This window comes from Triticum aestivum, chromosome 6A (genome assembly GCF_018294505.1).
Source record: "Triticum aestivum cultivar Chinese Spring chromosome 6A, IWGSC CS RefSeq v2.1, whole genome shotgun sequence".
Taxonomy (NCBI): domain Eukaryota; kingdom Viridiplantae; phylum Streptophyta; class Magnoliopsida; order Poales; family Poaceae; genus Triticum; species Triticum aestivum.
Window position 1 is genome coordinate 70264111 of NC_057809.1, and position 15305 is coordinate 70279415.

Sequence of the window (15305 nt, forward strand, 5' to 3'; positions counted from 1 at the left end):
TATGTCATTCTCCAGATTGGTGGATTAACACCGGTGCCAATGTACATGTGTGTTCTGACATAAACATGTTTTCTTCTTATCAGGTCGCAAGAACTACACCCGTGCTGATGGGAAACGGGACACATGCTTCTGTTCATGGTGTTGGTACGGTCGATCTGAAGTTTACTTCGGGAAAGATCGTGCGACTGAAGAATGTGCAGCATGTCCCTGCTATAAATAAAAATCTTGTCAGTGGTTCTCGTTTGTGTCGAGAGGTTATAAATTGGTATTTGAGTCCAATAAGGTTGTAGTATCTAAGTGTGGACAATTTGTTGGGAAGGGCTATGAGAGCGGAGGTTTGTTCCGCTTATCTTTGTCAGACTTTTGCACTAAAGTTATTAATCATGTTTGCAGTGAAACCGAATCAAATGTTTGGCATTCACGACTTTGTCATATTAACTTTGGTGTCATGACGCGGCTAGAAAATTTGAGTTTAATCCCAAAATTTACAATTGTCAAAGGTTCTAAGTGCCAAATTTGTGTGCAAGCAAAGCAACCTCGCAAGTCTCATGTGACTGTTGAGCCGAGGTATTTGGCACCACTTGAACTCATACATTCAGATGTTTGCGAGATGAATGGTGTGTTGACAAAAGGTGGAAAAATATATTTCATGACTCTAATCGATGACTCTACTAGATATTGCATGATATATTTGTTGAAAACAAAAGATGAGGCTTTGCACTACTTTAAAATCTATAAAGTCGAAGCAGAGAATCAACTCGATCGAAAGATCAAAAGGCTTAGGTCGGATCGCGGTGGAGAGTATTTTTCCAACGAGTTCAATTTATTTTGTGAGCAACATGGTATAATACATGAGAGGACGCCTCCCTACTCTCCCCAGTCAAACGGAGTTGCCGAACGAAAGAACCGAACTCTAACTGATTTGGTTAACGCCATGTTAGATACAGCGGGACTTTCCAAGGAATGGTGGGGGAGGCTTTGATGACTGCAAGTCATGTCCTCAATAGAGTTCCCACGAAGAATAAAGATATTACCCCGTTTGAAGAATGGGAAAGGAAAAGGCTTAAACATTCCTACTTACAAACTTGGGGTTGTTTGGCGAAGGTCAATGTACCAATTACCAAGAAGCGTAAGCTTGGGCCAAAAACAGTTGATTGTGTTTTCCTGGGTTATGCTTTGCATAGCATTGGCTATAGATTTCTAGTGGTGAAATCCGAGGTACTTGACATGAATGTTGGTACCATCATGGAGTCGAATGATGCGACTTTCTTTGAGGATATTTTTCCTATGAAGGATATGCCTAGCTCATCTAGTCAGAGGTCAGAGACAACTCCTGGACCTACTGTTCCATTGGAACATTCCGAGAAGAAACACACAGATATTCCTGAGGAGGATGACAATGAAGCTCCCAGAAGGAGCAAGAGACAAAGGACCACAAAGTCATTTGGTGAAGATTTTATTGTGTACCTCGTGAATGATACTCCCACTTCTATTTCAGAAGCTTATGCATCTTCTGATGCTGACTACTAGAAAGAAGTTGTGCATAGTGAGATGGATTCTATCATGGCTAATGGGACATGGGAGATCACTGATCGTCCTTATGGGTGTAAACTTGTAGGGTGGAAGTGGGTGTTTAAGAAAAATCTTAGGCCCGATGGTACAATTGAAAAGTACAAGGCACGACTTGTTGCCAAGGGCTATACCCAAAAAGAAGGTGAAGATTTCTTTGATACTTATGCGCCTGTGGCCAGATTGACCACCATTCGAGTACTACTCTCATTGGCCGCCTCACACAATCTTCTCGTTCATCAAATGGACGTTAAGACAGCTTTCCTAAATGGAGAGTTGGAGGAGGAAATTTACATGGAACAACCCGATGGTTTTGTAGTAGATGGTCAGGAAGGAAAAGTGTGTAAATTGTTGAAATCTTTGTATGGTTTGAGACAAGCACCTAAGCAGTGGCACGAGAAGTTCGAAAGAACTTTGACATCTACGGGCTTTGTTGCAAACGAAGCCGACAAGTGTGTGTACTATCGCCATGGTGGGGGCGAAGGAGTTATATTATGTTTGTATGTTGATGACATACTTATATTTGGAACAAATCTCAAGGTCATTCAAGAAGTGAAAGATTTTTTGAATCAAAACTTTGAGATGAAAGACCTTGGCGTAGCTGATGTTATCTTGAACATCAAGCTTTTAAGAGGTGGTGATGGTGGGATCACTCTCTTGCAGTCTCACTATGTGGAGAAGATTCTGGATCGCTTTGGATATTCAGATTGCAAACCTTCTCCGACACCTTATGATCCGAGTGTTTTAATTCAGAAGAACGAAGGAGAAACAAAGGATCAATTGAGATATTCTCAAATCATTGGCTCGCTTGTGTATTTAGCTAGTGCTACGAGGCCTGACATCTCGTTTTCTGTGAGTAAACTAAGCCGGTTTGTTTCAAACCCGGGAGATGTTCATTGGCATGCACTTGAGAGAATAATGCGCTATCTGAAAGATACTGCGAGTTATGGGCTTCACTATACCGGGTATCCAAGAGTACTTGAAGGTTATAGTGATGCAAATTGGATATCTGATGCTGATGAGCTTAAAGCGACAAGTGGTTATGTGTCTACACTTGGTGGTGCTGCTGTTTCCTGGAAGTCTTGCAAGTAGACCATCTTAACAAGGTCAAGAATGGAAGCAGAACTCACAGCATTAGACACGGCAACAGTTGAAGCAGAATGGCTTCGAGAACTTTTGATGGACTTGTCGGTGGTTGAGAAACCAATACCAGCTATTCTAATGAACTGTGATAATCAAACAGTGATCGTCAAGGTAAACAGTTCTAAGGATAATAAGAAGTCATCAAGACACGTGAGAAGGAGACTGAAATCTGTCAGGTTCATGAGAAACTCCGGAGTTATAGCGTTGGACTATATAAACACATCGAAGAATCTGGCAGATCCCTTCACAAAGGGTTTATCACGAAATGTGATAGACAATGCATCGAAGGAGATGGGATTGAGACCCACTACATAAGTTGTTCATGGTGGTAACCCATTCTTTGTGATCGGAGATCCCGTGAATTAGAATTGGCGAGACAAACTATTGGATAACTGAGAGGAGAATATTAATTGACAAAAATCCACTCCGTTATGATGCAATTCTCTCCTAATCTGTATGGTAGGCTGATATTTATCTTAATGTGTTTTGAATGGCTTGGGTAGGCAAAGATGTTGTCCTACAGAACATCTAGAAAGAACACACCTATATGAGTTAGACTGTTAAACGTCGCGGTCTGTGAGAGTTGGGTGTTCTCTAATAAACTCATGAAGAGGCCCCGGAGTATGACGCATATGCTCCTACCCGCGGGAAAGTTTTCAGTGGTCTAGTATCGGTCAAGGCTTTTACGTGAAACTTGTTTGCACAAAACTTGCAGTTCAAGGCGTAGTCCACTGTTCAAGTTGTGAACGAGTGTAGCGTGGAGTTCTAGGTGGAAGTTCAACTTAACAGTCTCCACCGAAACACCGGTATATAAACAATGTTTTGGAACCATAGGCAAACTTGATGTGCCTCTGGGATCTGGTGGGGGATTGTTAGAATTATTGGGATTTAAACCATCTGTTATATCCAATAATTTCTAGGAAAATCCCATAGGCCCATGTGGCACGTTCATGCATGACAAGAAAGAAGTTAAAATATTTGCACTAGTGGAAAATGAAACCGAATGGTGGTGAATGATGACATTCATCTCCTCATTGATGGCATCAATATTTTGGTTTCGGTTTCATTTCTTCATTAGTACATTGGTTTCTTCATACCGTGCGTGCTAGCATATTTTGTCATGCAAGAACTTGAAACGATTTGCCTACTAATGGGAGACGAAACTGACCACTTAATAGGATTTTTAGTGCGTCTGTTTCTCCTCTCCTTAATGAGAATTAGTGCGTCCATTTCAGTTTCATCTCGTTACTCCTATAAGAGGTCGTTCCTCTTCCCAACGAGACACAACTCTTCGCATTGTTCCAGAGCATTGCACCGCCTACCTTTTTCCCATCTCGCTTCCTGGCATGCACCGGAAAGTGAGACAGCAGGCCTCAGAAACCCCGCCTCTTGTGATCCGGTACGGGAGAGGGGCGATCAGGTTTTTGGGGAGCGTCCTTACGCGGCTGCTGGAGTCTTGTTCATCGTGGCTGCGAACGGCGACATCACTGACGACGAGTTCCCCAATGATGACTTCTTCCCCGACGTCAAGGACCTCCTCAGCGACATGACGATCGGGACATCTGCACCTTCTGCTACTGCGCCGTATGCCATCTTATCCTCACTGTTAGGGCTAGCATTTGGTTTATTGCTAATAGCAATTGACATGGATATGATGCATTTTGCTTATGAATTTGATTGCATGACTAGTCTCAACGAATTGTTGCTAGTTTCTAGTTTCATCAATATATTGCTATTCATGTTTTATCCATTATTTTTTTGGATTAAACTAAACGGGAAAATGCCTAATTATTCAACAGTTACTACTCCCCCCATCTGCTAATAAGTGTATTTCTAACTTTTGTCCTAAGTCAAAATTTTAAAATTTTGACCAACATTATACGGGAAAAGTAGTAGCAATTATCACACTAAATTTGTATCATTAGATCCATTTTGAAATGTACTCTCATAATATACTAATTTTATGCCATATATGTTACTACTCTTTTCTATAAAGTTTGTCAAATTTTTAAAACTTTGACTTACGACAAAAGGTAGAAGTACACTTATTCACGGACGGAGGAGTATCAGTTTGCACCTCCACCTGAGAAGATGGAATGCTCTTTTTGGTGGAGAGCTCATCATAACTTGTTGCCCATCTATAAAAACTTTGCTTCCTGCAATATTGGCCAAGGTGACACCATTTTATCCTTGCATGTTAAATGGCTTGAGCTTCCGCTTGCTCATAAAGTTCCCGAGCTTCATTCTTCTGCTATAAATGAAACAGAATCGGTTGACGATTTTTTTGCTGATGGAGACTGAGCTGGTAATTTTCACTTATCATTTTCTAATCAAGCCTTTGAGCAATATATTGAGCTGCAATCCCCAGTGGACCATGAACAAAATGGCCCTGACAAAGATATCTGGAAATGTCCTTCAAACAGTTGTACTTATTCTCCCATCAGCATGTACAAACAACTTATGTGCTATTATCAGACCCACTAGACTCTTCAGGAATTTATTGAAGAGCAAAAGAAAACTCAAGCACAAAATATTTTTCTTGCTCATTCTACATGATAGATTAGGCTTATTTATAAAATGATTGTTCCAGCAACATATGCACTCAAGCGCCCGAAGAGACCACACATCACTTGTTTTGGGACTAATGTGTTATTTGTTAGCCAATCTAGCGCATGATCGGTCGGTCCATATATGGTGTTTATTTGGATATGGTGTTTATTTGGATCCTTTTTTTAGGTTTTTCTTTTTCTTTAGTTCTGATTCCATTAGTTCACCTATTTTTTTTTCTAGTTTCTTTCCTAGTTTTGCATGTTTTTTGTTTTCTTCCTTTTTATTTGGTCTTGGTAGGTTTTTCTTCCTTTTACTTGTTCTTCCCAGTTTCATTTTATTTTTCTCCTAGATTTTTTTTAAAAAAAATATTAGACATTAGAAAAGGCACATTCCTTGTGTGATAAGAAATTTTCCTGAAAACACACTATGAACATCTCTTCGCTCACATGATGAACATTTTTAATAGAGAAAAGTATGTTTTGGATCCCTCAAGTTCCCACAAAGTATAGACTTGGTCCCTCAAGTTTTTTTGGTATATATTTGGTCCCTCAAATCTTAAAACTGGATAAGTTTGGTCCTAAACCAGATTTTAAGCATGTTGACCGGTTTTGACCGCCACATGTCCGCCCGATGAACAGTAAATTCAAAAAAAGAACATAAACCAAACCTTAAATTTTTTGGGGTCGAATATGCTTACATGCGCAATATGCAAACAAAATTTCGGGCTCTTTCGGCACTCAAGGAGCTCGTGGCAAAAGAAAAAAAATCTGGCTGATGAATAGTAAATTCGAAAATAATCAAAAAATTCTGAAAAATTTTGGGGTCCAATATGCTTACGTGCGCAAGGTGCGACCAAAATTTTGTCATGAAATGACATTGGATGGGCTCTAGCAAAATTTTGTCATTTTTTCGAAGTTCTTTTTCATATTTACTGTTTATCGGGCAGTTTTGTGGCGGTCAAACCCGGTCAACGTGCTCAAAATCTGGTTTAGGACCAAACTTATCCGGTTTTGATACTTGAGGGACCAAATGTATACCAAAAAATCTTTAGGGACCAAGTCTATACTTTGTGGGAACTTGAGGGACCAAAAACATACTTTTATCTTTTTAATACACATAGTGAACCTTTTCCTGACATATGGTGATTTTATAAAATATGCGATCAACATTCTTTGAATGCATGAACATGTTTTTTAAAATCATGTCTTTAATATTATTCATGTAATTTTATTTATTATCACATTTTACAGAAAAAATAATAGTTTTTTTAAAAAAATGTAGCTGTATTATTAAAAATATATTTTATGTGGTTATGAAAAATGAGGATTAGAAAACTATGAATTAAAATAATTATTCAAAAATTACTGAAATATATTCATGTAATTATGAAGAAACAATTCCCTTTTGAAAGCGAGCTCATTTTTATGGATGATAAAAGGAAAACCAACATGAAAAATCGAGGAATACAAAAAAGCAAAAAAGCAAAGCAGAATATCGCTGACGCAGCAAGCGTAAGATAGGAGGTCTCGTTTCAGCGGTAGGACCGCTAACAATGAACAGCTGGGGTACTTTTTTCAGTTAAAAAAAAAGAGAACAGCTTGGTTCACCATCGTTAAACTATCACAATGAAAAGGGAAACGAAAAGCTTGATCGCTTGCCGTCGACGTCGCGGTCGGACCTCGGATTATTAGCCCGTCGATTGCTGGCCGGCCGGGAAAGGCACGCAAGCAAGCAAGCAGCACATCCGAACCAGATTGATGCGCGCCCGTTAGCCATATACAATCGTTAGCCATATACAATGGCATTATTATAAATCCACGAGCTCCGTTTAAAAAACAAAAAACGAAAAACATGAGCCCGGCTCTACCATCTCGTCATCCTAATAAGGCCCAGTTCTTTTGCCAGAATCTGACCCCTATCCAGCTTCTCCCAGAATCTTTGAGCCTCATTTTTTTTACAATCCTATCTAGTTAGGGTCTAATTAGACAGGATTGTAAAACAAATGGGACTGAAAGATTCTGGGAGAAGCTGGGTAGGGATCGAATTCTGGAAGAATCCCCAGATTCTGGCAAAAGAACTGGGCCTAATTCCTTCTTCTCATGGATTGAGACGGAAGCATGGGACCAAAATGCTGCACCTTTTCTCTATCTGCCCACGGCGTTGATCCGAGTTTGTTAATGGAGACGCGGTACGGCGGCTGCCCCACGGTCACGGACGTTCGTCGGATTTATCAACTTTAAGCAATTCTGTGAGTGTGCCTTATTTATATTGGAGCACCAGCCAGCCACCAGGAGGAAAATGACATACAGAAAACGATGCAAAAGTGTCGAGCCTCGCCAAGTGTGTAGTTCGGGTTACTACACACGGCACAGGTCCAAGGCCAAGTCGTCGGAGACGCAATCAGCCCGAACGGATTTTCCACGTCTTTTTTGTTGGAAAACGGATTTTTCCGATACGCCGTCCCCGTCGTACTACCGCCCGCCTCCCACGCTCCCGGCCTACTTCCACTAAAACGTAGCTCACGCTCCACACCGCCCACTGAGATCCTTACCCCACGAAATGGTGACCCACCTGTCGGTGCCTACATGCGGGGAAACGCCGGGTGAGTATGATCTCGAGAATCCTCGTGCCAGTACAAAGTGGGAGTAGTAGTACTCTGCCCCACGAGAGAGAGAAAAAAGTTGTACTCCGGCCAGCGCGACCAACCGTGGGCAATATGATCTACCCGCACCGCACGGGCCCACACGTCAGCCCCTTCCAGCTTCCCGCCCCGGTATAAACTCCCTCCTCGGCCCCCCTCTCGGCCGCCCCGCCCGCCCCAACGGTTCCCAGCGCGCCACACCAGAGCACCAGAGCGCGGCACCGGCATGGCCATGGCCACGGCCGCCAGCTCCCGCCACCACCTCCTCCTCCTCCTCTGGCTCTGCGCGGCCGCCAGCACGGCCTGGGCCCATGGAGGCGGCGGGGACGACGACGCGGACTCCGGAGACGCGGACGCGGACGGCGGTGAAAAGCCGGACCTGCGTGCGCCGGGGCTGGTGGCGGTCAAGCTGTGGTGCCTGGCGCTGGTGTTCGCGGGCACGCTGGCGGGCGGAGTGTCCCCCTACTTCATGCGGTGGAACGAGGCGTTCCTGGCGCTGGGCACGCAGTTCGCCGGCGGGGTCTTCCTCGGCACCGCCATGATGCACTTCCTCAGCGACGCCAACGAGACCTTCGGGGACCTCGTCCCCTCCAGCGAGTACCCCTTCGCCTTCATGCTCGCCTGCGCCGGCTACGTGCTCACCATGCTCGCCGAGTGCGCCATCTCCTCCGTCGTCGCGCGCGGCCGCACCGCGCCCGCCGCCGCCCCGGCAACAACCGCAGGTGAGTTGTGAGCGGCCCGGCAGCTCACGTGCTCTCCGCTGAAACTATACTTTACTTTTTACTATGTCCGTGCCGGCCGTGCTGGCACCCGGCGGCATAAAGGAGGCAGCTGGGCGTTGGGTTAAATGCAAATTTGCGTTCTATACTATTGTTTGTTATGAAGACATTTGCTAGTATGCTTAATTCCTGACGATCTTGATTATATTCTTACCGATCTTAATCTCCTGTCTACAACTTTCCAGGGGAGCTGGAGGAGGGCAAGCTGGGCAGCACAAATGGCAACGGCTCGGATCAACGAGCAGCTGTAAGTAGTGCAGCCTCCGAGTTCAGTCTTGTTTTTTGCTTTGTGACAGTCAGGCCACCAAACGAAACTGATCTTGGTGGTGTCTGCGCAGGAGCAGGACGCGCACGGGCCGTCGGCGACGGGCCACTCGACGGCGTCGATGCTGCGGAACGCCAGCACCCTCGGCGACAGCATACTGCTCATCGCCGCGCTCTGCTTCCATTCCGTCTTCGAGGGCATCGCCATCGGAGTCGCCGGTAAGAGAGACTCACGACGTCGTTGAATCGTCCAAAATTTTTGACTTCCATGAGAAAGAAGAAGACATCTGCATCTCATGTCTCGACCACTGGTTCGGTACAGATGCTTGCAAGTTGCAACCATCAATCAACTCTGAAACCGACATCCGCTAGTTCTTAGCCAGCTTCGTCTCACTTCAGTCATTGTCATGCATACTTTTACTTGTTCAAGCCTTTGAATAGATGCTCCAGTCCAGATGCTCGCAACTTCCTCGCGCGTCCATTGATGTCCACTTCAATCAGCATTTCACAGATTCCATTGACATTAACCAGAAAAACAGAAAATCCCAGATAATCAATCTTCCTACAGTTCTAACTATGCTTGCGACCTGTCGACATTGGCATTGCAGAGACGAAGGCGGACGCGTGGAAGGCGCTGTGGACGATCAGCCTGCACAAGGTGTTCGCGGCGGTGGCCATGGGCATCGCGCTGCTCCGGATGCTGCCCAACCGCCCGCTGCTCTCCTGCTTCGCCTACGCCTTCGCCTTCGCCGTCTCCAGCCCCGTCGGCGTCGGCGTCGGCATCGCCATCGACGCCACCACGCAGGGCGACGTGGCCGACTGGGTCTTCGCCGTCTCCATGGGCCTCGCCACCGGCATCTTCATCTACGTCTCCGTCAACCACCTCCTCTCCAAGGGGTACAAGCCCCAGCGGCCCGTCAAAGCCGACACGCCCCTCGGCCGCTGGCTCGCCGTCGTGCTCGGCGTCGGCGTCATCGCCGTCGTTATGATATGGGACACCTGATCGTCTGAAGTTACATGGGGCTGGTTTGTTAATTAGTTTTGGACGTTCGTTCATACTGTAGTATATTTCATAGTGCAAGGATACCAGTAGCTTCAATGTAGGCTATTGCCTCATAGTACATGTGCTGTGATAAGAGAACTGTTTACATAATACTACTAGGTGAAAAACAAGCAAAAATGTTAAATTCTTGTTTATTTACGACTGCGAAAATGCCACAAGTCCAACTGAAAAAAGGACATCATAATCCTTCCTTTAGTTCCTCCCACACAATCATCACAATACCAAATGGCAGTCAAGCAGGCTAACCACAACACCAGTACACCAGCAAACCAATGAAGAGTTCCTGGCTCTCCAGGAATTGAACACGAGATGCACAACCCCCAGACCAAACCCAAAACACCCAGGACCAACACGGCCATAACTTACAGATATTGCTCGAGTTCCCTGCGCACAAATGGCTTCACAGCTTAAGAACACTCAGTAGCTATACAGGAACAACAGATCAGGGCAAAAAACTGATCCGTGGCGCGTTTTCGGAGAGCCTTCTTTCAGACAGACAAAATTTGGCAGCAGCCGATGTTGTGGTAGCTCGCTTGGCTGGTGGCTGCTTGCCTGCTCTCCTACTGCAGGATCTGGGTGACGGATGCGGTGTCCTACTTCTTTGCCGAGGCATTACGCAGCTTCTCAAATATGGGGTGTCTCAGGATCTCTTTCCCAGACGGCCGCCTCACGGGATCAGGGTCCATCATCGACTGAAAGTAAGCAGAGAGTGGGGGTGAGCAAGCATGTGAAATACCTATCAGAAGGGAGGACATCTTTCTTGGACTTGAATGCTAGAGTTAGTTAAGGTGCCAAGCAATTGCAAATTGCAGCTCTGTAGATACGTCATAGCTGTAATTGTAACGGCCGTGACCCAAAGAATCGACTGAATGAAACAAAGCTAAAGGTGAAAGAAGTTCATTCATGTGAAACTTTCTTTATATGATGGTCATGAGTAACAAGCACCAATGGGTACCATATAGATCGTGTTAGTGTTATAAAAAGGACGCACAAGCACCACTGGAAGTGTTAGGATTGTGCACGCGCGTAAACAGTCGACATACAGAGTGCCAATAAGAGGTATCAGTAGTGAGGTACTAGTGTATTATGCTACTGCTTCATCAGTTGGAAGAAATACGCAACATGGTTACACGAAAGACACTTGCTTCTGCATAAATTTTAGCAACACAGCAGCAAACTTTAAGCTTTTAGCCACAGAAGTAAATAAAACATTATGTTGTGTTGAGTTACTTGGGCGATCATGAATATTTCGAGCATGGGGATTAGATTAAGGAAGAGTGTAGCCGTCATTTTGAATTTTGAATGTAAGGGGTTTAGATACAATAGAGTAGAATAGTATCAATTGATTGTCAATCTGGATACAGAAATGCAGGGCAAGCGAAAGTAAACAGCTGGAAAGGGAAAGCCACATGGTGATGTTGCCATACCTTGATTAAACTCTGGAACTGCATTGGGTGTCCTGGTAGCAATGAGATTTTGCCCTCTCTGAGACTTGCAAACTGGTGTCCAGAAACAGGAAGCGGAGTGCCTCTTATAAGCTCATAGACAGCTGCCCCGAGAGAAAAGATGTCTACCTTGTCAAGATGCTCATGCTTTTCATTCAACATTTCTGGAGGCATATAACGAGAATCTCCTTCTTCAATTGCCAAACTTCGATCAATAAGTGTAGCACAACCGAAATCTCCAAGCTTATAAATACCATTCCTGACATATATGTTATCTGGTTTCACGTCAAGGTGTGCTACGCCACGCCCGTGAATGAAGTCCAAACCTTTGCAGATCTTGCATTTCACAAAATTTACTTTCAACGTTAGTAGGTGAGGTGCACATGAAAGAATGGTCATATTAATAGGTGAGGTGTACATGAACGAACAATGCATGGGTGGTTAGCAGCAGATGATGAATCCAAGAGTACTTTACATAATTTCAAGAAACTTGTTAGAACAACTATTACAATGGTATACTAGTTACATTATGACATTGAATTCATTTTGGTTGAAATACTGACCATTGACCAACAAAAAATAAAATGGATTAGTAAACCAACCTGATACAACAGTTCCAGGGCATCCCCAAACTCCAACGGCTTGTCCCCATTCACAGATAGGGAACGGTCACAGAGTTCCATCTGGATATAAAGTTTTTCGGTCTCGAACCAAGAGGTGAAATATCCAACTATGTTCTCATGGTTACCTAAGGCCACCAAAGTATGCACTTCCTTCAATGCTTGCCTCCTGTAAATAAATATACAACAAACGGGATTAGTTAATCATGGTCTAACTACTGAAGCAAGAGGGCTTCTATGAAAACTACCTGTCCATGTCATTATGCAACTGCTTGATGCTCCGTTTTACTGCATACAAGCAGCCCTCTATCCTCCTCAGAACTTTAAACACGACACTGAAGTTTCCATATCCAATTTGCTGCAAACAAACAATTGTCATGACCCAAACCTCCACAAAATGTAAAACTAAAACATGAACATGAACACATAAACAATATCTAATGAGAGCATACCTCAATTTCATGGAAATCAGTACGGTAACGTGAAAGACCGTCAGCGCCAATAGAGGGAGAAGACCCTAAATACAGATATTTTGTTGGTTAACTCTTTTTTTGTGAGAAAGATGCTGCTATAAATGTTTCTTACTGAGATAAAAAATCACACGCAGTGATTATGCGTTATTAACTTTATAACATGTACACGTAATTTGAAGGGATGTGAAATGAACATGTACACATAATTTGAAGGGATGTGAAATGAACATGTACACATAATTTGAAGGGATGTGAAATGAGCATGTACACATAATTTGAAGGGATGTGAAATGAACATGTATACATAATTTGAAGGATGTGAAATGAACATGTTTCAATAACATCAAGCACATAAATGTTACCTGATGATTTGCATTTCCTCACGGAGAACACATTATCATCTATCCGAGGGTCCATATTATATGGATTCTTGATGCACGGTGGAGGCGTCACCTGGGAGCGCAGAACTCTTGCTGAATGTGGGACATAGCTACCTCTCTTTTGCGAACTAGGTTGCGCCATCTTTTCTTCCTCTGGATCATCTTGACTTAGAGAAAATCGGACCGGAGTAATCTCCTGGCTGTCCGCCTCCATTAGGTCCATGGATCGACCTTTCGGGGAAGAATCTGTAAGCAATGGCAATCCTTTATTAATACAACAACATTGAGCCAGATGCCAGAGCAAGCATATCAAACTCTGGAATTTAGGCAACTGGATCTTGAGGCAAGACCATAATGATGATTTCAGATCAATAGGACTCAGTTTGAGCATTCGCACTCTCACCTCTCTTGTACCTCTTGCTCCGGGCCACTGACTTCTCTGGAGATTGGGGGCAAGGGGTGTTCTCCTGCAGATAACCCAAACAGATCAGATAAGCAATGTAATCCCACACAAGAAAATATGTCTTTTTCCCACCTTATCGGCGTCGAAGCCGCTCGCCAGCTGCGGCGCGTCGGGCGTGAGGTAATCCGGGGTACTGCAAAACAGCGAGCGGCAAGAAGAGGGATAGGGTTAGCCCGAGATGCGCACTCTCACTGGACACAGACTGCAGCTCGGATCGAATCAAGAGCCGAATCAGAGATCTACCAGAAGAAATCCTGGCTGAGGATGCAGGCGTCCCTGTCCTCCATGGGCACGTCCGCGTCCACGGGCGCGGCCTGCTGCGGCGGAGCGGGGGCGGGGGCGGGGGCGGGGGCGGGAGCCGGGGCCGGGCGGGGGTCCTCGAGGAGCTCCCCGAAGGGCTTGGGCGAGGCGAAGGGGCAGTCGGCGAAAAGGGGGAAGAGGGTGACGTGCTCGAGCTTCTGCGAGAGCTCCCCCGACGGCGAGCTGCCGGCCACCGCCGCCGCCGCCATCTGCGCCTGCGCCTTGGTCGCGGGGGGCGTGAAGCGGCGGCGGGACTTGCTCCCGCCGCGCGGGCCCGGAGTCTTGGTCCTCAGCATCGCCGACGCTCGCTCCTCTCTCCCCGGCGCGGCGGAATGCCGGATTCGAATCCGCGGCGGGGCTGGGGTTTGGCTGTGGGGGTGGGGAGAGACGCGGGGTGCGAAAGGGAGGAAAGAAATGATTTTTAAATCGAGAAATCTGGAATTGGAGGGAGCTCTGGCTGGCTGTGGCGGGAGAGATAATAAAATAAGAAAAACGTTTCGGTGGGAAATGGGACGTCGTTTTGTTCGTGTCCGTTTCTATCCAGATCCGGATGTTGGGCTGGCCCGGTTAGGCTGTTGGGCTGGACATGTCTGCTTTTTTGCCCTAGGCCCAGATTGGTAATGGCATTTTGGTTGGTATTTACACTCACAATCACATCACCACGAGATATCATCATCGTAGAAAGAAGTTAACTTCCCTAATTGTCTTGGAAATGGTTAGTTTTCCCACAACCACAACCCCTTTGCTCGACCAGTGGCTCACCTCCCCCCCCCCCCCCCCCCCACACACACACACCCCACAAATGAAAATGAACAAATTGGGGAGGGGGGTCGGGACTCGGGAGCTCATGGTTTTTCTAGGTGGAGATGCATGCAAAAATCAAAACAAGAAGATATCTTCTAAACCATTCATCTGGATCACAAACGGTTTCGCCCTTGAATTTCTTGTGTCGATATCGTTCAAATTTTATTCCAATTGTTAGGTTTTGAAAAAATTGATGTGTAAGTACATTTTTCATGCTAGCGTGCGTACTTCTACTATAGTGCATGGTCTTCCAATGTTGGCGTGTATACTTCCCATGTTAGTGGTGTGTACCAACATGGGGCGTGCACATGCCTCAAATTAAAGAAAATACACATGTAAATGCACAGGGTAGTACATATGCTCATATGGAACTACACATATCGCAGAGAAAGTGCACATGTCTCTCCACAATAGTCAGTAGTGTACATGCCCATTAGGAAGTACCCATGCACAGTACCAGATTACATGAGCAAAACTAGAAAGGAAAATGAGTAAAACCGGAAGAACGGGAGAACCCATAGAAACACAAAAAGGAAAAGAGAAAATCGAAGACACGACCTCCTGCGTGGGGCGGGGGTGGGAGTATGTGGACGATGTGTTCTCGCGGGGGCACTAACTCCCCTCCCGAGGTCACTCCGCTACATAGTTTTTTCCTAATTTTGTAGCATGTTACCCAAATTCAAGTTACATATTTTGTGGTAAGCAATGTCCAAATGAAAAGATCTTGCAGTTGGTAGTGCAGTCCATTCTTAATTGGAGTAACTAGTAGGCAAAACTAGCAACCATCTGTTCCAAGGCTTGTGGTTTTTTT

The 15305-nt window shown here is 45.1% G+C and overlaps 2 protein-coding genes across 3 annotated transcripts; one reads left to right on the forward strand and one right to left on the reverse strand.

Annotated features, from left to right (window-relative positions):
- The first annotated feature begins 8049 nt into the window (after positions 1-8049).
- On the forward strand, positions 8050-10147 carry LOC123132104 (zinc transporter 2). Of its 2 annotated transcripts, none has more exons than XM_044551860.1 (4): positions 8050-8625; positions 8868-8929; positions 9027-9165; positions 9555-10147. In XM_044551860.1, the coding sequence occupies exons 1-4, from the start codon at positions 8130-8132 to the stop codon at positions 9947-9949; spliced, it is 1092 nt and encodes a 363-aa protein (XP_044407795.1). In that variant the 5' UTR covers positions 8050-8129; the 3' UTR covers positions 9950-10147. The 2 variants fall into 2 exon arrangements, with proteins under 2 accessions (XP_044407795.1, XP_044407794.1); XM_044551859.1 differs by having other exon boundaries at positions 8053-8625; positions 9021-9165.
- Positions 10148-10174: 27 nt separating this feature from the next.
- Positions 10175-14134, reverse strand: LOC123132102 (wee1-like protein kinase). The gene is made up of 9 exons (XM_044551858.1): positions 13634-14134; positions 13463-13523; positions 13331-13394; positions 12910-13173; positions 12527-12591; positions 12323-12432; positions 12057-12243; positions 11437-11790; positions 10175-10701 (listed from the first exon to the last, which is right to left on the reverse strand). The coding sequence occupies exons 1-9, from the start codon at positions 13984-13986 to the stop codon at positions 10603-10605; spliced, it is 1557 nt and encodes a 518-aa protein (XP_044407793.1). The 5' UTR covers positions 13987-14134; the 3' UTR covers positions 10175-10602.
- Between the last annotated feature and the right edge of the window lie 1171 nt (positions 14135-15305).

What these genes read in the sequence shown, in the direction of transcription:
- LOC123132102 (XM_044551858.1), bottom strand. Translation starts at nt 13,986, where the DNA reads ATGCTGAGGACCAAGACTCCGGGCCCGCGCGGCGGGAGCAAGTCCCGC. An exon ending in GAGGAAATGCAAATCATCAG is followed by an intron (nt 12,592 to 12,909) that starts GTAACATTTATG and finishes ATCTGTATTTAG; the next exon opens with GGTCTTCTCCCTCTATTGGC. An exon ending in CCCTGGAACTGTTGTATCAG is followed by an intron (nt 11,791 to 12,056) that starts GTTGGTTTACTA and finishes GTGAAATGCAAG; the next exon opens with ATCTGCAAAGGTTTGGACTT.
- LOC123132104 (XM_044551859.1), top strand. Translation starts at nt 8,130, where the DNA reads ATGGCCATGGCCACGGCCGCCAGCTCCCGCCACCACCTCCTCCTCCTC. An exon ending in CGCCCCGGCAACAACCGCAG is followed by an intron (nt 8,626 to 8,867) that starts GTGAGTTGTGAG and finishes ACAACTTTCCAG; the next exon opens with GGGAGCTGGAGGAGGGCAAG. An exon ending in GCTCGGATCAACGAGCAGCT is followed by an intron (nt 8,930 to 9,020) that starts GTAAGTAGTGCA and finishes GTGTCTGCGCAG; the next exon opens with GAGCAGGACGCGCACGGGCC.